Raw genomic sequence first — 20,477 nt, 5'->3', positions numbered from 1 at the left:
AGCCGCCGCCTGCACCCGGGCCGCAACAGCCGCGCCAGCCGGAGCCCGAGCCCAAACCCGAGCCCGAGCCACAGCCAGAGCCAGAGCAGGAGCCGCAGCCGGAGCCGGATCCGGATCCGGACCCGGAGCCGGGGGGCAGGAGGTGGCGCCCGCGGGCGGCCGGGCCCGGTATGGAGAAGCGCGCGGCCGCGGGGCTGGAGGGCGCGCCGGGCGCCCGGGCGCAGCTGGCCGTCGTCTGTTTGGGTGAGTGGGCCGCGCGGGCCGGGTGGGTCCGGGTCCCCCTCGTGGCAGCTCCGCCCCGCGCCCTGACCGACCCCCTCTCCGGCCGCGGCATCCCGGGGCTCCGCACCGCGGTGGCTCCCGCGCGGAGGCCCAGAGAGCGGCCAGCACCGCTTGCCCGCCTGGCCCCGGGCCTGGGAGGGCGACTCTGGTGGCGCAGCCCCGGCTCGCGCCCCGCTCGGAGTAGTGCCCGGAGCCCGGGCTGAGCGCTGGCAGGCGGCCCTTCGTGCAGGCGGCAGCCTTCACCCGGCCCGCCCGCGCTGAGCCTGGAGTCGAGGGGGCCCCGGGGAGCTGGGGACAAAGGCCAGGCCGGCTGTCCCCTGAAGAAGAAGCTGTTTCCGGCCTGGAGTTGGGGTGGGGGCGGGTGTGAGCCGCAGATGGGGACTCGGGGTGCGGGGCAGGGCTGGAGGAGGATGCCAGTGTGGAGGCGGCTTCCAGGGGACTCCTGTTTTCCCTTTGTGTCTTTCAGCCCCTGGGCAGGCCTGTTCAGTTTAGGAGGGTGCTTGGGTTGGGCCAGGGACCGGTCCAGGCCAGGCATGGGGTGGGAGGGGCTCCCGCCCTGTCCGGGAGTTTTTCTGTCCAGCTTTCCAGCGCCCTGTGTGGGCGAGAGGAGAAGGAGTTAAATCCCCAACCCACATGGCTCCTTTATTTACTGTGATGAAGGAGGGAGGCCATTATAAGAACTGGGGGTTATTAGGGGACACCCTATGATGTCACCAGTGAGGGCTCTGTAACCTGACAGGTTTGCCGAAGCCACTGAAATGACAAAGTAATCACCCCCAGGCCTCAGGGAGCTCTGAGGCTCGGGCAGGCCCGTGCCCCAGCTGTGTGAGCCCGGCTCAATGGGAATGTGCCACTGGGGAGCATGGAGGGTGTAACCTCAGCGCGCCCACCCCAACCTGGGTGCAGGGTCATGTGTGTTGGGCTCTGAGCTGCTGGGTGCTGGCATCCGTGGTGAGCAGGGCAGGGGGACAGGCGCTCCATGCTCAGGAGCTTTGGCCTGGCTCTGACCAGGGGGCCTGGGTGTCCTGGGTGGGGGCAGCGGTTCCTGCTTCCTGGCCAGGCGGGATCTGACCCGCATCCTGAACCCTGGGAAGCTGGGCTTGCCCCTCGGCTCTGGGCCCGTAACCGCCCCCCCCCCCCCCCCCCCCCCCGCCAGAGCAGAAGGTGAAAGTAAGGGCCAAACCCCATAGAGGTGGGCGCTTGAGGGGTGGCTGGGGAGTTTTGCTTTCCTTCTGAAGGTCAACGTGGCACGGGGTGGAAGAGGATGGTTCCATCACTAGCTGCGTGCCCTGTAAATGGCGATAAGCAGAACTGCCTTCCCTCCTGCCCCTGCTGCTGCTTTCCCCTTGGAGGGGGAAGCCAGTCAAAGTAGTAGGAGCAGGCCAGGTGCGGTGGCAGGTGCCTGTAATCCCAGCACTTTGGGAGATCAAGGCAGGAGAATCGCTTGAGGCCAGGAGTTTGAGACCAGCCTGAGCAACACAGTGATACCTCATCTCTACAAAAATAAAAAATAAAAAAATAACCAAGCATAGTGGTGCACACCTGTAGTTCCAGCTACTTGGGAGGCTCAGGTGGGAGGATTGCTTGAGCCCAGGAATTTGAAGCTGCAGTGAGCTATGCACTCCAGCCTGGAAAACAGAGCAGGGAAGGCAGGGAGGTGGGGTTGAGGTGGGTAGGGGCCCTCTTGATGGGCGGTCTTGGGCTACGCTTTGGGCCTTGCCCTATAAGAGGAAGGGGACCAGCGGGCCAGCCTTGGGTTTACCTGTGGTGTCCCTCATGGGCTGCTGCTGGTCTCCAGCAGGAACCTGAGACCCCTGACCCTTTCTTTGTGTCTCCCACAGTGAACATCTTTCTCACCGGGAGGCTCAGCAGTGCGGTTCCTGCCTTAGGTAAGTAAGCACTTTGTCTCCTTCCTCCATTCCTCCGGGCCCTTTTGGGTGAGTGGGCCCTGAGGACAGGCCTTCAGGGTCCTGGCTCCACCCCGAGTTCCTGTGTGCATCTTTTCTACATCACAAGGGAGCTGTTTGGCTTTGGGCAGGCTTCAACTTCTCTGAGCCTCAGTTTCCTCATCTGTAAAGTGGGTGAAATAACAAGGTCTACTGAAAACCTGGCTCCTAGTATTCCGTGAGCCAGTGAGGCAAGCTCTTAGTGCAGTGCCTGGCACATGGTGACTTTACACCACTGGCAACCTGCCAAGGGTCCCGTGGAATTGACATCTTGTGCTTCACGCAGGCTGTGGGCTTCCTAGGATTTAGTTTATAGGGGTATGACTGAGGGATGACACAGAGAGGCCCATGCCATGGAAAGAACACTTTATTAATTTTCTTGAGAGGAGGGGACATGCCACGCCATGCAGAGCCACCTGGGAATTACTAGGTTTGGACAAGCAGGAGCAAGGGTGGAAGAAAGGTATAAGTTAGAGCGGGCATCACAGCTTCATGGGAAAGACGCGGCAGCCAGGCGCTGTGGCTCATGCCTGTAATCCCAGCACTTTGGGAGGCGGGCGCAGGTGGGCGGATTGAGTGAGTTTAGGAGTTCGACACCAGCCTGGCTATCATGGCGAAACTCCACCTCTACTGAAAGGTAGCTATAATCCCATCTACCCGGGAGGCTGAAGCAGGAGAATCGCTTGAACCTGGGAGGCAGAGGTTGCAGTAAACTAGCTGAGATTGCACCACTGTACTCCAGCCTGGGCAATAGAGCAAGACTGTCTCTAAAAAAAAAAAAAAGGCAGGGCAGAGTAAACAGTTTAGGATTGGCTGGATTGAGTCATTCTGCTGGGCTTGGGCTATGGGGGTGCCCACTGGTTGCCTGGTAGCTGGTCTGGGGGTGCTTCAGGGCAGGGAAGATACTGGCTTGGTGTGGGAGGTTAGGTAAGAAGGTGGGTAGAGGGCGTGGCCTTGCATCAGCTGCACATGAAGAGTGAGTTTCAGCAGCTGACTTGCAAGAGAAAGGTAAACATTTTGGCCAAAAGTACATACAGAATCCGGGAGGACACAGTGAGCACGCTGCCCCCGCCTCTACCTGTTGGCATGGGTCTGTCCAGCCGCTGGCTGTCTTTAAGCTCCAGCCTAGCCCCAAGCACAACAAAGGCCATCAAGAGCTAGAGGGGCGGCCAAGCCCATCCATCCTTCACTCCTGGAGGTAAGGGGCTGCTGGTTGGCAAGTGGATAAGCCCAGGCCCCCTGGGGCCCTGAGTGCCACCTGGAGAGTCTGAGGGGGGCCTGAGGGAGCCTGTTCTATCACTGACAAGCCCCCATAGACCTCTGCATCTCTTGCTAATTCCGCCTATATACTGCCATTTCCAACAACCCCTAAAAAGGTATTAAAGTAAGCATAAGTATTTCCATAAAAATGTTAAGTCTGGTTGGGTGTGGTGGCTCACACCTGTAACCCCAGCACTTTGAGAGGCTAAGGCAAGAGAAGCTTGAGCCCTGGAGTTTGAGACCAGCCTGAGCAACATAGTGAGACTCCATTTCTCCAAAAAAATCTGAAAATTAGCTGGGCACGTTGGCATGTGCCTGTAGTCTTAGCTACTCGGGAGACTGAGGCAGGATGATTGCTTGAGCCCGGGAGTTTGAGATTGTAGTGGGCTATGACGGCTCCACTGTACTCCAGCCCGGGTGACAGAGCGAGACCCTGTCTGTAAAACAAAAAGCAAAACCTGAGGTCAAGGTGCAGCCGAGGAGAACATGGGGGGCCTCTGACTTGTTCGTTGCCTGCTGTTCTGCTCGGTGGGGCAGGAGGGGCCTGGGTTTCTAGTTCTGTGCAGGACCCGGCTTGCTGGAGAAAGGACCTGGAGCTGTCAGGCAGCGGGACCCCTGCTGCTGGCTATGGTTGAGGGGAAGGCCCAGGGTGCACAGAAGCTGTGCTCACTGGCTCCTCTGGCAGGCTCAGGCCTCTTTCCCTCTCTCTGTGCCCTGAGCTGTGCTCTCGCGAGCCCAGCCTCCTCTGCTGCTTCGGGCTGGCCGAGGGCCAGGCCTCGCTCAGCGCTGACCTAGCCCCAGCCCTGTCTGCTGTCCTGGTCCCCACAACTGATGGTGGCCCAGTCTCCCATCCTAATTTCCAGGAAAAGGCTCACTGGCCCGGCCTGGGTCAGATGTCTGTGGCCATGGTAGAAAGTCAGGGGAAGGGGGAATGAGGCTGTCACAGCTTATGAATGTGAGCCCCAGGGTACCCTCCTGCTGGTGGGTGTGTCACCCCAAACACACATATACCCCACATTTAGAAAAGTGCTTCCCTGAGGACTAGGGCCACTCATGGAGCTTGGGCAAAGAGGACACTGTCCAGGTCCTTAGCTGTCAAGACCTCAGGTCCCAACAGGGTCCTCGTTGCAGCCCCTGGTGCCCTCTGTGATGGGAGCTGCACACCCAGTGCGGAAGGCCATGGGTGGTGGTCTGGGATCCTCGCTGTCCTAGAGTCCACTTCTGACACCTCCAGCGTTACTGACCAGCTGCAGGTGGCCCAAGGTACCCCCCTCCCAGCACGGCTCCATGACCCTGCATTTTCACGGCTTTCCCTGGGATTCCTGCTGCGTGGGACCCTGGATTGGGAACCCTTCCCCCAGCCCCTTCTCCACCCTCACTAGGCTCAGGTGCTCCAGAGGGTCTGGCAGGGCTGTCTGGGGACCTCACAGGTTTTTTACCCCCCAGCAAACCCCATCCTAAGCATAGGTATGTGGAGCCCTGACTGGTCAGAGCACCTCCTGCATCCCCCCGGCCTCTGGGCTCAGCCCTGAAGCTACTGTGGCCCCAGCGGGGAGAGCCTGGGCACGGGCTTCATGCAATTTGCAGGCAGCTGGCAGCTTCCCTGGCACGTCTGGGGTGGGACTCCCAGCTCCCCGTCGTCGGGTTACACCAGGCAGGTTGGCGGGGGTATTGATCAGCTTTGGAAATTGGATCTGCAAATTGTACTTCCTCAGGCCTTGCAGTGTCCTCTCAGGAATATTTGATGACTCTTTGGACCAGGAAAGGACACTGGCCTAAAAGTGCCCGGTCATTCCTTCCCTACCTGTGTGGGCCACCATGGCTCCCAGGGCCCAGGCCATCTTCTGCCTGAGAGAAGGCAGGTCACCTCCAGCTGAAGCTCAGACAGACCTCTCGACTGCCCCCAACACCCCCAAACCCCTCCCTCTTCCTCATTATCCCGCAAATCATGCAGTCCTCCCATCTGCCCTCACTGCCTGCCCACTGCTACACAGCCCATCATGAACCTCACCTCCATGGGGCATTCCTGGAGACGCCCTCCTCACTGGCAGCCCCTGACCCCAGTCCCCCATCACATGCACATCTGTCTCAGGTCAAGCAGGGTCCTTGCCTAGGCTGGGCACGGTGGGGCACACCTGTAGTGTGAGCACTTTGGGAGGCTGAGGTGGGAGGATCACTTGAGCCTGGAAGTTGAGGCTGCAGTAAGCTGTGATCGCACCACTGCACTGCAGCCTGGGAGACAGAGCTAGACCCTGTCTCAGAAAAAAAAAAAAAAAAAAAAAGAGTCCCTGCCTAGAACTCGCAGCTCCCTGCACAGAGCCCAGCCTCCCTCTGGCCCCGCATCCCCTCTGCATGAGGCTGAGCTGCTGCTGCACCCACCGTGGTCTCTGCCAACCCACTTTGGAGAAGAGCACACAGTTTAACCAAGTTGCTCTGATGTGGAAATTTCCGGGGAGCCCCCAGGAGTGAGGCTGTTTGGAGGCACCCATTGCCAGGGCTTTGCTGAGAGGCAGAGCAGCTGGCAGTTGTCCCTTCCTCTGCTCCTGATGTGGCTGGTGGCCTCCCAACCCCTGATGAAGGGGCCAGACATAGGTCTGCGAGGGAGAAGGGTTCTGGCCTAGGTGAGTGGGAAGAGAGAAAGGTGGCAGGTGATACCTGGCTTTTCCTAGAAAGTGTGGGTGAGACACCTGGCCCCCAAGGGCCCCGAGGAGAGGGACAGGTCTATGTCTATCCCCTAGGGAAGGCCTCCAGGGCTGGGTAGGAATGGACAGTGCCTTGTCCTGCCCCTATGGAGGACAGGGCACCTCATAGGTTTTTACCCCTCCGCAAAAAGGTGAACGTGGGAGGTTCCCAGCCGTGCTGACTCAGAGGCTGACACTTTGGCTTAGCGTGTGCTTTAGAGATGCAATGTGGGGGACGTTACCACCCCAGCCTCACTGGGCCTTCCCTTTTGTGGAACCTCCTTTTCGGACCCCTCCAGCAGGAAAAGATCTCTTCTTTCGGATTTCCTTCTTTTTTTTTTTATTTTTTTTTTTGAGACGGAGTCTCACTCTGTCGCCCAGGCTGGAGTGCAGTGGCCAGATCTCAGCTCACTGCAACCTCCTCCTCTCAGGTTCACGCCATTCTCCTGCCTCAGCCTCCCGAGTAGCTGGGACTACAGGCACTCGCCGCCACTTCGCCCCGGCTAGTTTTTTGTATTTTTTTAGTAGAGACAGGGTTTCGCCGTGTTAGCCAGGATGGTCTCGATCTCCTGACCTCATGATCCGCCCGTCTCGGCCTCCCAAAGTGCTGGGATTACAGGCTTGAGCCACCGCGCCCGGCCTTTTCCTTCTTCTTTTTTTTTGGAGAAAAAGTCTTGCTCTGTCACCCAGGCTGGAGTGCAGTGGTATGATCATGGTTCACCACAATCTCCACCTCCTGGGTTCAAGCGATTCTCCTGCCTCAGCCTCCCGAGTAGCTGTGGATCACAGACGCCCACTACCACGCCTGGCTGATTTTTGTACTTTTAGTAGAGACGGGGTTTTCCCATGTTGGTCAGGCTGATCTCAAACTCCTGACCTCAAATGATCCCCCCGCCTTGGCCTCCGAAAGTGCTGAGACGACAGGCATGAGCCACTGCACCCGGCCTCTTTTGGATTTCTTAACCCTACACCTCCCAAGGAATCCCAGTTCAGACCTCAGGGCTCTGCGAGGTCCTCATGGCCAGTGGCCTCACCCGGCAGAGGGAACCAGGCTGGGGCTGGGGCCACTTTACATGTTTGGGTGGCTGCACCCCGAGACCCCTCTCTGATAGTTTATCTCCTGCCCTCTGGGGCTGGGAGCAGGGTGTACAGCGCCCTATTTCTGGGGCAGGATTGGAGGCTGGTTGTGGGGGCTGCCTCCCAGGGCCATGTGTGAGTTCTAAGTGGAGAGGCGCTGACTTGCACCTCACTGACCCAGGACTGTCAAGGGTCTGATGGTGACGCGGTGGTGGCCGGCCTTGCTTTAGGACCAAAAGTTCTGTTCTTATCCTTGTTGTTCTCACGAGCTGTTCATGGGGGTTACCAGCTCCCTAGTAGTCACAGTCCTGGATCACCTGGGCCTTCATGGTCCCAGTAGGCCCCTGGGGGAAGGGGCTTCAGCTCTCAGCTCATGGCTGCAGCTGCCCAGCAGGTCCTCAGATGGACCCGTCCACTCAGGGACGCACATCTGTGGAGCACCTGCCGTGCGTCAGGCACTGCGCAGACTCCCGGAACACGGCACGGCCCTGCCTGCCTGTGTGATGTTCATCTGGTCAGTCCCAATGACAAAAGGGAAATGCTCTGTAGCCAAGGCTGGGGGGAGGGGTGGAGGGCTGGAGCTCTGCGGGAGGCAGCCTGGAGGGCTTCCCTGGGAAGGGACCATGGAGCTGGGGGTGGAAGCTGAGGAGTCCGTGAAAGGCATAAGAAGGTGGGGATAGCACCCACTAGGGACCACCAGGGTCTCCAGAGCAAGGTCGCCTCCAATGTGAGAGATCCGAGAGGTCCGGGGGGCTAGGGGTGATGGGAGGGATAAGGCAGAGTGTGGGGCAGGGAGGGGCTGGGGCTGCTGCAGTGAATTGTGGTTTTGTGCTAAGAGCATGGGAGGCAGCCAGGGGGCTCTCCTCCCTGTCCTGCAGCTGGGTCCCAGAGAGTCTTGCTGAGAACCAGTGAGAACTCGGCTTGCAAGGTCACGGTGCCAGGGGCCAGCCATGGGAAAGTGAAGAGAGAGTGTCACTGGGCTCGGGAAAAGCGTCATCCCTTGCTTCTCCGAGCCTCAGTTTCTCCATCTGTAAAATGGGCCCTGCCTTCATCTCAGGCTGTTGTGAGAATCAGATGGACCAGCGTGGGGAAGGGTCAGGGGGCTGTGGGGTTAGGAGTTCGGTCAATTGCAGGGACCAGCCGCCCGGTCCTGGGAGGGCCAGGGCACAGCGGGGCAGGGCAGGCTCACCATGCTGCCCTGGATGGTTTAGAAGCAGACAGCATGGAGAATGGATGGATTAAAGCGAGGCCCGTGGGGCTGGGCATGGAGGGCTCCTCCTTTGAGCTAGCGGGCGTGATGCTCTTTGCTCAACCTGAGCGGTATACAGTTGGCACTCCACGAATGCATGTTGGCTCAGTGCTGTAGTGAGAAGCTGAGGCCCCCAGAGGACTACAGTGATTCCTGACTCTGCCCTCCCTAGCTGTGTGGCCCCGGGCAAGTCACTGACCCTCTGTGAGCCTGTTTCCTCACCTGGTTCCGAAATCTACCTTTGGTGGCTTCTCACTTGTACTCAGGATAAAACCCAAATTCTGCACAGGGTGTGATCAGACCCAGGTGGTGTTTCCAGCCACAGCTGGACTTTGCCACCTCTCTTCAGGCCTGTTGTAGGATCTTCATTCTACCCAGTGGATCTGTGTAAAGTCCATCTGCTCCCACCCCCAGCCTGTGAGTTCCATAGAGCAGGCCTTAGTCCCGCCTTACTCAGCGTGCCTACCATGCATGCTTGGCACATAGTAGGTGCTCAGTAAATACATGTTGAGTGAGCAAAGCCCCAGGAAGGGCAGGCAGAGGGCTCTCGCAGGATGGGCTATGCCTGCCGGGCAGGCCTAGGGCTGTGGAATTCTCCACTGAGCCGAGGCCACGAGGCTACACCTTGCAGGTGCCAGAGGGGTTGTTGGTGGGTTTCCTCCCAGCTCTGCCAGAGGTGCGGGGGACAGGACCTACGCTCTAGCCCACTACCTAGGGTTGGGGGCTATAGCTGCCCCAAGTCTAGGGGGCCCTACTTGGCCTCCCGTACACACCACCTCCATGAAGTGACAAGTCGTGGCCTTGCCCTTGGCCATGGCCACACTTGGCTGGGCTAGATCCCACCATGGGGGAGGGCTGGGCTGAAGCCCCTAACCCCACTGCAACCCGCTTCCCAACCAAAGATGAGCCGGCCTTTCTCGGCCTCCTCTCCTGACAGCAGCCTGCAGCGGGAAGCTGGAGCAGCACACGGAGCGGCGTGGGGTCATCTACAGCCCGGCCTGGCCCCTCAACTACCCGCCAGGCACCAACTGCAGCTGGTACATCCAGGGCGACCGTGGCGACATGATTACCATCAGGTAGGGGCGCCCGGGGGTGTCGGAAGGAATCGATGTGGGCCCACATGTGTGGGGTGAGTGAGAATGTGTGTGTGTGACAGCAGGTGTGGAGGGCACACGCCTGAGGGTGTACGTGTGTGTGAGCCGGTGTGGGATCATGTGCATGTGTGTGAGCATATGTGTGAGGTGTGTGTGAGCGCTCATGTGTGAGCAGGTGTGAACAGGTGTGTGGGTGTTTGCATGTGTGTGAGCATTTATGAGTAGGTGTGTGTGCATGTAGATGTGTGCCTGTGTGAGACAGGCATGTGTAGGTATTTGAGGTGTGTGGCATGTGCATGCATGTGAGCACATGTAAGTAGGTGTGTGTGCATGTGTGAGTGCGTGTCTGTGCATGTACGTGAACACACGTGTGCTTGTGTACGTGTACAAGCCCATGTCGGGGGAGACATAAAGGACACGTGAGAGAGTGCACGTGTGAGCACATGTATGCGCACGAGCCATGCCTGCACAGGTGCAGAGAGCATGTATGTGTACATGCATGTAAGATAACGGGTGTAACCATGCGTGAGCCATAAGCATGCATGTGTACATGTGAATGCATGCACACAAATGTGTCTAGTGCCCTGGATTTCCACGGGCCTCTGTGGCGAGGTGCCCAAGCTGGACCTTTTCCTGGTTTGAGCCTCGTTCATGGGGTATGGGGGGTCTCAGTCACTCAGCCCTGCCAGGAAGGCAGGGCCAGCACACATGCCACTGGGAACACAGCCTGGGACTGGTGGGCATGTTCTGATGTCTCTGAGGTGGCAGAGGTGTCCTCTCTGTCCTGCAGGGGTGGCTGGGGGCCAGGCTGGCACTGAGCCCAGAGCATGGTTTCCACAGGGGGCCTTGGGGAGGGGAGTGAATCAGGCAAAGCCCGGGTGCTCGAGCTGCAGGGACATGCAGAGGGAAAGGGGGCCAGGCAGCGAGCGGTGGTCCTGGCCAGGAGTGGTCATGGGGACATTTGGCTGGGGAGTCACTATAGGCTCCATCTGCCATAGTTTTCCTAAATGCCAGAGCTCAAAAGGTGCAACCCCCGACTTACTCCATAGCTGCAATGCATGAGGATGTGATGGGCATGGGCAGGGTCTGTCCTAGTCTCTGTGCCTCAGTTTCCCCAAGGGCCAGGTGGTTCAGGGCCAGTGTATCTCTGGAGATGACAAGCTGTCAACCTGCTGCAGCCTCGGCCAGCCTCATGGGCACAGTCTCACCCTCACTGCCCGTGCCTGGGACTTTGTGCTGGTGGCCCATCCTAGTGGTCCCGAGGTGGAGGGGTCTGGGCCCTTGGGCCTCTGCCCTTTTGGGGACGGTGTCGGGTTGGGGGGCTCTTAACTTCCTGCTGCACTTTGGCTTCAGGCTGGGGGTGTCATGTGCACTGATGGAGGGAAGGGTAGCCGCAGCAGAGCTGGAAATGACCTGTATGGACATCGCAATTCTTCATGGAGCCTCCCGTGCACACCTGGATGGGGACAGTGTGGGGACAGAGTGGCTGGGAGTGGAGGAACCAGGCAATCTGGAACACGAGTAGTGGGGGCGGCCGGCTGGGACGGGGCTGGCTGTCCTGGCCGTGGCTCCAGCCTGACCACTCTCTGCTAGTCCTCGGCCATGGAGGTCCTGCCTACGGCCTCAGGTCTGGGTCCTCTCCGCCTCCCCGCAGCTTCCGCAACTTTGATGTGGAGGAGTCCCACCAGTGCTCCCTGGACTGGCTCCTGCTGGGCCCAGCGGCCCCGCCCCGCCAGGAGGCCTTCCGCCTCTGTGGCTCTGCCATCCCGCCTGCCTTCATCTCTGCCCGCGACCACGTCTGGATTTTCTTCCACTCAGACGCCTCCAGCTCCGGCCAGGCCCAGGGCTTCCGTCTGTCTTACATCCGAGGTGATAGCAGTCGCAGAGCAGGCAGGACACCACAGAGCACACCGTGCAGGCCAAAAGGCTCCCGGCTCACAGGGGCAGCACCCTCCACAGGGCTCCGGCTCCCTGCAGGATGTCCCCTGACCACCCTGTCAATCTCAGGACAGTGGCAGGACTGGGCATGTTGGATGCCTCAGACCTCTCAAGGTCACTGGCCCCACTTCCCGGTCTTGGCTAGTTGTGGGAACTCACCCCTAACCCCAGACTCAGGTCAGGGACTGAGCCCACCCTGGTGTTGGAGGGGTCTCTGCTTCCACGGTGATGGGGAACCACCTGCCCACTTTTGGCCCCAGGCCCCCTGGCCAAAGGGAGGCTCTTCTGTCTCCTGACTGTCCCCTGCTACCTCTCCACCCCACAGGGAAGCTGGGCCAGGCGTCCTGCCAGGCAGATGAGTTCCGCTGTGACAATGGCAAGTGCCTGCCCGGCCCGTGGCAGTGCAACGCAGTGGATGAGTGTGGAGACGGCTCTGATGAGGGCAACTGCTCCGCGCCCGCCTCGGAGCCTCCAGGCAGCCTGTGTCCCGGGGGGACCTTTCCGTGCAGCGGGGCGCGCTCCACGCGCTGCCTGCCTGTGGAGCGGCGCTGTGACGGCTTGCAGGACTGCGGCGATGGCTCGGATGAGGCGGGCTGCCCCGACTTGGCGTGCGGCAGGCGGCTGGGCAGCTTCTACGGCTCCTTTGCCTCCCCAGACCTGTTCGGCGCGGCCCGTGGGCCCTCGGATCTTCACTGCACATGGCTGGTGGACACGCAGGACTCGCGGCGGGTGCTGCTGCAGCTGGAACTGCGGCTGGGCTACGACGACTACGTGCAGGTATACGAGGGCCTGGGTGAGCGCGGGGACCGCCTGCTGCAGACGCTGTCCTACCGCAGCAACCACCGGCCCGTGAGCCTGGAGGCCGCCCAGGGCCGCCTCACCGTGGCGTACCATGCGCGCGCCCGCAGCGCCGGCCACGGCTTCAACGCCACCTATCAGGTGAAGGGCTATTGCCTTCCCTGGGAGCAGCCGTGCGGGAGCAGCAGTGACAGTGATGGGGGCAGCGCGGGCGACCAGGGCTGCTTCTCGGAACCACAGCGCTGCGACGGCTGGTGGCATTGCGCCAGCGGCCGAGACGAGCAGGGTTGCCCTGCCTGCCCGCCCGATCAGTACCCCTGCGAGGGTGGCAGTGGTCTGTGCTACACGCCTGCCGACCGTTGCAACAACCAGAAAAGCTGCCCCGACGGTGCGGACGAGAAGAACTGCTTCTCCTGCCAGCCCGGCACCTTCCACTGCGGTACCAACCTGTGCATCTTCGAGACGTGGCGCTGTGACGGCCAGGAAGACTGCCAGGACGGCAGCGATGAGCACGGGTGCCTGGCTGCCGTGCCCCGCAAGGTCATCACTGCGGCGCTCATCGGCAGCCTGGTGTGCGGCCTGCTGCTGGTCATCGCGCTGGGCTGCGCCTTCAAGCTCTACTCACTGCGCACGCAGGAGTACAGGTGGGCGCTGTGCCCACAGCCAGGGGACCGGGCTTCTTCATCGCCCAGGCTTGCTGTCCCCGTGGCTGTGGGTTTGCAGATGGGGGCCTGGACCAGCTACGTGGAGGCTGTCCTGTGCACACTGGGGTCCCTACATTTTGGGATGTCTGGGTGGAGGGTGGACCCGGAATCCTGTTGCTGCTGCAGGTCCCGGGCAGCCCAGCCATGTCGCCCTCTGCCCACCGCTTCCAGGGCCTTCGAGACCCAGATGACGCGCCTGGAGGCTGAGTTCGTGCGGCGGGAGGCACCTCCATCCTATGGTCAGCTCATCGCGCAGGGCCTCATTCCACCCGTGGAGGACTTTCCTGTCTACAGTGCCTCCCAGGTGAGCCCCTGGAGGGCGCGAGGCCCCTCTGGGGCCAGATGGGACAGTGTGCGGAGGAGGCTGGTCCAGCGGTCACAGGAGTGGGAGGCAAGGCCTGGGCAGGGTGACCTGGGGGCCCATGGCCAGGTGGGAGGATGGACAAGGTGGTCTCTTGGGTCTCAGGTCCCTTGGGGGTGTGCTGACTCCTGCCCCTGAGCAGCCTGGCCGCCCCCTCAGCCGCATCTCCCTGCCCCCACCCTGCCCCACCCCGCCCCACCCCACAGGCCTCTGTGCTGCAGAATCTTCGCACAGCCATGCGGAGACAGATGCGTCGGCACGCCTCCCGTCGGGGGCCCTCCCGCCGCCGCCTTGGCCGCCTCTGGAACCGGCTCTTTCACCGGCCGCGGGTGCCCCGAGGCCAGATCCCACTGCTGACCGCAGCACGCCCCTCACAGACCGTGCTGGGTGATGGGTTCCTCCAGCCTGCTCCAGGGGCTGCCCCCGACCCCCCAGCACCGCTCACGGACACAGGCAGCCCCAGGGTGGCCGGAGATGGGCCCCCCAGTGCCCCCAGCCATGCACCAGAGGTGGGACCTTCAGGGCCACCCTTGCCATCAGGCCTGCGAGACCCACAGTGCAGGCCTGTGGACAAGGACAGAAAGGTCTGCAGGGAGCCACTGGCAGACGGTCCAGCTCCTGCGGATGCACCTCGGGAGCCCTGCTCAGCCCAGGACCCGCACCCCCAGGCCTCCACTGCCAGCAGCACCCTGGGCCCCCACTCGCCAGAGCCACTGGGGGTCTGCAGGAGCCCCCCGCCCCCTTGCTCCCCAATGCTGGAGGCCAGCGATGACGAGGCCCTGTTGGTCTGTTGACCGCCGGGTTCGCTGGTGACCGCCACAGCCCCGCTTTGTAACCAGGGAATACACAGTCATTTCTACCCTGCCTCTGCGTCCTTTCTTATGGAGAGGCCCTCCGGGGACCCCAGCGGAGGGGCTGGGCCCTCAGCCAGCTGGCTGCACTGGTGGGCACGGTGGGCGGGAGCTCTGGGACTGAACGGGGGGAGAAGGGTGGAGCGGTGAGCCCGTCTGTAGGATCCCAGCGTACACAAGCACCCTGGGGTCTCACTTCTCTCTCCCCACTTCATTCTGGGAACCAATTTCCAAAGAAGCAGAGGACCAGAGCTTTTTTGCTTCATCTGCCCTGCAGTGGCACCAGCTGCCCACAGAGCTGGGAGTTGTCATGAGGATGGGGCTGGGCCATGGGGATGCTGGGTCTCATCCGTGGTGACTGTTCTGCCCATGCCTCACCCTCTTCCTGTTCAGCAAGGCCCCTGGAGGACCTGGGTTGGGCAGCTCCTGCCAAGCCTTCAGGCCCCTGACCAGGCAGGTGCCCTTTGCCTTCCTTGAGGGTCCAATCTCCTGGGCACTGTGGCGGGGCTGGGGTGTATACCTGGCATACAGGAAGCCCCTGGAGTTCCCTGCAGGCCTCAAAGCCCCCAGGACATGCTGCTCTGTGCTTTCTGGGGACAGAGAAGCCGAGATACCAACAGCAGTGGCCACATCTGTTCCATCCTAGCTCAGGGCCTCAGTTTCCCCACCTGTAAGCCAGGGTGAGACTGTGGGCTCTGAAGTCCTGACCTTCACTCTGTGGTGGTTTATGAGAAGAAAGACGATCCCAGCTGGGAGCCCCCGAGCTCTCCTGGGTGGCCAAGCTCAGACTGGCATCGAGGGGCCTGGGGGAGGGGCGGACTGAGCTGTTCCCCTCGACGTCCTTTTAGGGCAGGGGGACTCTGGGTGCCATGGTAGGGAGTGCCTGTGTCAAGCAGCAAAGCCCCCTAATGTCGAGAGTCTCCTCCAGGGCCTGTCACAGCGTCTTCCCTGCCAGCAACATGTGTGCACCCACCGAGGTACGCCCCGACCACTCCCATCTGTGCCCATCATGGACTCCCCATAGCACGAGCGAACAGCCAGCCCTGTTTATTTATAGGCTTTTTCAGGAAAAGCTAGCAGGGCAGCGCTAAGACAGGAAACCCAGTTCACATTTCAGGGTTTCCTTAAAACAGGCTTCTAAGAGTCGTATCTTTTTTTTTTTCCCCCCAGAAAACAAAAACAAAAAAACTTTTTTGCCAAAACGCCTCCTCAATAAACAACATGTAAACAGAAACAGCTGCTTCAGTCTCTACAAACATCTCATTGTGGCTTCAAGGGCTTGTCTGTGGCAGCCAGCAGGGAGGGTGGGCAGGGGCTATTCTCCTCCTCTTCAGGGGCATCCTGGGGGTAGACCACGAAACACAGCTCCTGGCCCCAGCGTGTCATGGACTCTGAGGACAGACAGATGGACCTTGGGGCCTGACCTCTCGGGATAGGGGTGACCCCCAGCTCCGGACACCTCCCCTTGGGCAGGGGTCTTCAGGGAGCTGCTCCGTCGGTATACATGGTTCCGGAAACTTTGGGTACATCTTGGGAAGAGACATGTGGCGGCAGCTGGGCCCTGTGTTCCCACCTCAGCTGCTAGGACACCCTGCTCTGGGGTGAGCCTCTAAGAAGGAGGTCCCGTTTGCAGGCCCCGGCCCTCTGTGCCGGGTGACCTGCGGCTGCCCGGCTCACCTGTGAGTCTGTGCACACACTTTGGTTTGCTTCTCCAGTACACTCCCAGAAAGAAAATGGGCACCCCCGTAAGAATGATGATGATGCCGACCCCACAGACCATAGGCTCGGAGATGAAGCTGAAGACCAGCAGGAAGGCCCAGAAGACCAAGTATGCCACGGGGATGAGAAGGTTCACCTGGGGAAGGGGGAGCAGAAACACCGATGGTGCAGGACCCCCAGCTGTCTGTACCCCTGACCCCTGAGGGTCTGGGGAGTTTTCCTCCCTTCCCTGGGAGCTGAGGCCTGAACGGCAATTGCACCCACCTACCCCTCCTCTTGGCGACAGCCCAGTGTGTTTGAGGCCAATTCATGCGTCAGGCTGTTGGCCAGTTTTGCTGAGGATTTTTCAAAGTCTCAGCGGCACCGAGTTCCACACAGCAGTTGTGTGTGGACTTGACGCTTGCACTTGGCCGGAGGTCGGTGATTTTTTGGTGTTTCACATTTCAGGCACCGAGCACTTCTCCACATAAGGATTTATACACACACTGGGGGGCTTTGCTTTTAGCTCAGGCTATGGTCTTCCGTTTTTCTGTGGGCCCGTGGAATCCTGGCAGCCTTTGTGACCTTGAACAGTTCCCGTCTCATTTTCTTTAATTTTTATTTATTTATTTTTTTAGAGACGGGGTCTCCCTCTGTCATCCAGGTTGGAGTGCAGTGGCCCTAGGACCGCTCACTGCAGCCTCGACCTCCCGGGCTCAAGCAATCCTCCCACTTGAGCCTCCCAAGTAGCTGGGACCACAGGTGCACACCACCACACCAGGCTAATCCCTTTATTTTTAATTTTTTGCAGAGAGGAAGTCTCACTATGTTGCCCAGGCTGGTCTGAAACTCCTGGGCTCCAGCAATCCTCCCACCTCAGCCTCCCAAAGTGCTGGGATAGGCATGAGCCCCTGTACCCAGTCCTGAGCCTCATTTTCCCCATCTGTACACTGGGAGCATTCACAGCTCTGTCCTCATGGGGCTGCTATGAGGAGTGGATGCCTCAGTGCACAGAGAGCCCTGAGCAGGGCCGAACACTCCACAAAAGCTGGCACCTCACATCCCACCTGCCTCTGGTGCCCACTGTGGATACAGGGGTGGCTCTGGCAGCACCCAGCGCGGGGGCCAGCCGTCCCAGGGCCTCACCTTGATGGGCCTGTGGAGCGCAGGCCGCCTCCAGCGCAGCAGCAGCAGGCCCAGGATGGTGACGCCGTAGCAGAGGTAGTTGATGAAGGACACGTAGTTGATGAGCGTGTACGTGTCGCCCACGAGCATGATGATGGCTGTGGCCCCGCACTGGGAGAGGACCTGGGACTGACGACTGGCCCCTAGCCTGCCTCCTGTCACCCCTACAGGATGAGCCCTGGCCCCACCCCACACCCCCACCCCAGAATGGCTCACCCCTGCCATTACCCGGAAGGTCCTGCATTGCCGGGTAGCCCTGCCTCCACACCCTGCCTGGCCCAGGTCCCCCAACTTACACAGACGAGGAGGGCGGGGATGGGGGTGCAGTGTCTGACGTGGATCATGGCCAGCAGGCTGGGCAGGTGCCCCTCTCGGGCTCCAGAGAAGCATAGCCTAGTGTTGGGACAGAGATGGGCACCGGCCACTTCCTGGGTCTCAGCTCTGGACCTGATGTCCCTCTTAAGCTGTCGCCTCTGACCTCCGACTCTGGGCCCAGCAGCCCCACCGGGCAGTTCTTCACCTTGTTCAACCTGCCTCCCTCTTGCTTTCTTTGCCTCTCAGTTGTGATCAGACACTTATTACTGGTGGGATCATCACCCCAGCTTCAGGCGGATCCCTGCCCCTGACAGGTTTCCCTTCCTCTGGCCCCCCCCCGCATGACTTGCGCACACCTGTGCCCAACCTTCCCTCCCCATGCCCACGTCTTCCCAGTGCAGTCACCTGGAGTAGGTGAACAGGTAACCATTGATGCCTCCGAAGGTTGACAGAGCCACGGAGACGGGCATGGCCCAAGAAAAGTAGCCCAGCAGCTTCTCCCCAAAGGTCTGGGTGGGCACAGGAGAGAGGCTGTGTGTGAGGCCGGGGCAGGGGCCTGGGCAGGAGCCAGGGACCGAGCAAGGGCCCACTCACCACAGCCACCGCATTGGAGGAGAGCAGCTCCTGGGGGGACATGGCTGTGAAGTAGGCGATGTTGGTGAAGGTGTACACGAAGGTCACCAGTGGGATGGAGATGAAGATGGCGCGAGGTAGGTTCCTGGGGACAGGCAGTGGAGTGTGTCAGCGTCACCTCCTGAGGGTGCAGGACCCCGGAGACCCAGCCACGGGAGAGGCTCAGAGTCTCCATCTCTTGTGTCTGCTGGGGGTGTTGGGGCAGGAAAGAGGGCAGCAGTGCTGCACCAGACAAGGGGACCCTGCTGTCTGCCCTGCCCCATCCCCACCTGGACACAGGCTGGTAGGATGGGAGATGGGGAAGGGGCCCCATCACATCCTGAGGACACGGTCTGATGTCTGTGCAGAAAGACAAAATTGCATACAGCCAAAATCAGCCTGGAAAATTCCCCAAAATGGCCCCAGAGCCCAGTCCATAGACCCAGAGTCTTCCTGGAACTCTCCAGTCCCAGCTCGTTTCAGCTGCAAAGGTTCACTGTCGAGATCCCTGGCTGAGCATCAGACGCAGTCATTGGCTTCATTCGTAGGGACCATATTGTGTGCATATGCATAATTTTAGGCCAAATGCAAATCTCTGGATCTATTTACAGCAGGATGATGATATTCAGCCTTTCTGAGGCCCTGCAAGGGGCTGTGATGTGTCCATAGCCAGAGAAAACAGGGCCAGGCTAGAATGCAAGCCCCCCAGCTATCTTTCCAGGGCCATTTTTGCAGGGCAACAGGCCTGGGCCACCAAGGACCAGCCTGAGCCTCGGGTGGCAGTGGAGCTGAGCGGAGAGGCTGCCTCTCCCACCAGAGGGCCTGGCTGCTTCCCAGGGCCTGGTTGGGGGCCCCACTCACTTTCGGGCATCAACCATCTCCTCAGTGACATAGTTGAGGAAGTTCCAGCCACTGAAGGCAAAGGAGCCTTGGAGGAAGGCCAGGGCCAGGTGTCCCACGGAGGGTGTCATCCAGAAAGCAAAGGCATTGCTGGGCCTCAGCTCCTCGAAGTGTCCTGGAGGCCCAGAAGTCGGGGGTCAGCACTATCTCCCCATCCCGGCCCTCACCCCCACTCGGCCCTACCTTGGAAGATCTGGAGAAGGCCCATGCCGATGATGAGCGACAAGGCCAGCAGCTTCCCGCCTGTGAACATGTCCTGGATGCGCGTGGCCCAGCGCACGCTGGAGCTGTTCACCCACGTCAGGAGCACTGCGGAGGGAAGTGGGGGGTGGGCGCTGAGGCCAGGACCTTTTACATTGGACCATGGCCAAGTCCAGCCCAGGTGGCCTGAGAATGGCATCCCCTCCAGCAGCTGGAATGCAAGAACCCCAGATCCAAAGGGAAATCTCACCCCTCTATCCTCCCACTCAGGAGAGGGTGGGGCCAGGCAGGCGGCTGATCTGGGGACAGCGGCCCAAGGGGGACACTTACTCAGGCAGGCCATGGACAGCACCCGGGAGGCTGTGGTAGGGGGGATGCAGTTGGGGAACACGGGCTGCAGCACGTAGTTAGAGAAAGTCATGGAGATGACAGCCAGGCTGGTGGGGTACATGATGAGGAAGGCGCTCCAAAGCAGCAGAAAGCTGGAAGGAGCGGGGGCGGGAGTGGCTCAGGCGGCCCAGAGCCCTTCCCAGCCAACCCGGCCCTGATGTGTGCAGCAGGGCTGCCCTGGGCCCGGCACCCGGGGGCTGGTGAGGCTGCCAGAGGCTGGCACCAGTCCAGGGAGGCAGGGTTGACCTTGTTGAGGTCTTGTGGCTGCATTGATAGACTGTTTTAACAGAGAAGGTGTTACACGTACTTAAACATTGACAGGGTTGCTGTGGGGCAGGCGCTGGGAACAACATGGGCACCAAATGCTCGCTTTTCTTTTCTTTTCTTTTTTTGAGATGGAGTCTCGCTCTGTTGCCCAGGCTGGAGTGCAGTGGCATGATCTCGGCTCATTGCAACCTCCGCCTCCCGGGTTCACGTCATTCTCCTGCCTCAGCCTCAGTGGGACCACAGGCGCCCGCCACCACGCCCAGCTAATATTTTATATTTTTAGTAGAGGCGGGATTTCACCATGTTAGCCAGGATGGTCTCGATCTCCTGACCTCGTGATCCGCCTGCCTCAGCCTCCCAAAGTGCTGGGATTACAGGCATGAGCCACTGCGCCCAGCCACCGAACACTTTTCTAATGACAACTAGGCTCCCCATGGGACGCAGGCTGTTTCCTGAGCTAGGGTCTCTGTCCCCAGACCTCTCAGCTTCAGCCCTGGCTCTCGAAGAGTACTGTGGCTGAAGATGGGTGACTCCGAGCTGTGTCCCCCTGAGGGAGACCTATGGGGTGCAGAGACTAGACCTCACCAAGAGCCCTGGCTGGGTGTGGAGAGTGATGGATGCCCCTTCTACCTAAATCTTGCCTCTGCAGGGCACCCAGGCTGTGAGTC

General features: G+C 60.4%; 2 protein-coding genes across 4 annotated transcripts in view; one reads left to right on the top strand and one right to left on the bottom strand.

Annotated features, from left to right (window-relative positions):
* The first annotated feature begins 6 nt into the window (after positions 1-6).
* LRP3 (LDL receptor related protein 3) lies at positions 7-15,475 on the top strand. Of its 3 annotated transcripts, none has more exons than XM_025368358.1 (7): positions 7-243; positions 2,124-2,171; positions 9,436-9,571; positions 11,244-11,458; positions 11,853-12,969; positions 13,156-13,333; positions 13,597-15,475. In XM_025368358.1, the coding sequence occupies exons 1-7, from the start codon at positions 171-173 to the stop codon at positions 14,182-14,184; spliced, it is 2,355 nt and encodes a 784-aa protein (XP_025224143.1). In that variant the 5' UTR covers positions 7-170; the 3' UTR covers positions 14,185-15,475. The 3 variants fall into 3 exon arrangements, with proteins under 3 accessions (XP_025224143.1, XP_025224144.1, XP_025224142.1); XM_025368359.1 differs by having other exon boundaries at positions 9,433-9,571; positions 13,201-13,333; XM_025368357.1 differs by having other exon boundaries at positions 9,433-9,571.
* SLC7A10 (solute carrier family 7 member 10) overlaps positions 15,273-20,477 on the bottom strand; it is a 17,616-nt gene continuing 12,411 nt past the window's right edge. The window contains exons 3-11 of the mRNA XM_025368360.1: positions 19,483-19,634; positions 19,135-19,260; positions 18,913-19,066; positions 18,034-18,157; positions 17,845-17,948; positions 17,421-17,517; positions 17,086-17,235; positions 15,919-16,096; positions 15,273-15,632 (exon numbers count right to left, since the gene is read on the bottom strand). Coding sequence (XP_025224145.1) covers positions 15,502-15,632; positions 15,919-16,096; positions 17,086-17,235; positions 17,421-17,517; positions 17,845-17,948; positions 18,034-18,157; positions 18,913-19,066; positions 19,135-19,260; positions 19,483-19,634 — 1,216 coding nt within the window. The 3' untranslated portion in view covers positions 15,273-15,501. The remainder of the gene's footprint in view (positions 15,633-15,918; positions 16,097-17,085; positions 17,236-17,420; positions 17,518-17,844; positions 17,949-18,033; positions 18,158-18,912; positions 19,067-19,134; positions 19,261-19,482; positions 19,635-20,477) is intronic.

This window comes from Theropithecus gelada, chromosome 19 (genome assembly GCF_003255815.1).
Source record: "Theropithecus gelada isolate Dixy chromosome 19, Tgel_1.0, whole genome shotgun sequence".
NCBI classification, from domain to species: domain Eukaryota; kingdom Metazoa; phylum Chordata; class Mammalia; order Primates; family Cercopithecidae; genus Theropithecus; species Theropithecus gelada.
This window is presented reverse-complemented; position numbering and strand designations above follow the sequence as displayed.

Bases quoted from the DNA above. Each gene is read 5' to 3' on its own strand.
- LRP3 (XM_025368357.1), top strand. From the start codon at position 171: ATGGAGAAGCGCGCGGCCGCGGGGCTGGAGGGCGCGCCGGGCGCCCGG. The intron at 244-2,123 runs GTGAGTGGGCCG...TGTCTCCCACAG, and splicing joins GCTGGCCGTCGTCTGTTTGG to TGAACATCTTTCTCACCGGG. The intron at 12,970-13,155 runs GTGGGCGCTGTG...TTGCTGCTGCAG, and splicing joins CTGCGCACGCAGGAGTACAG to GTCCCGGGCAGCCCAGCCAT.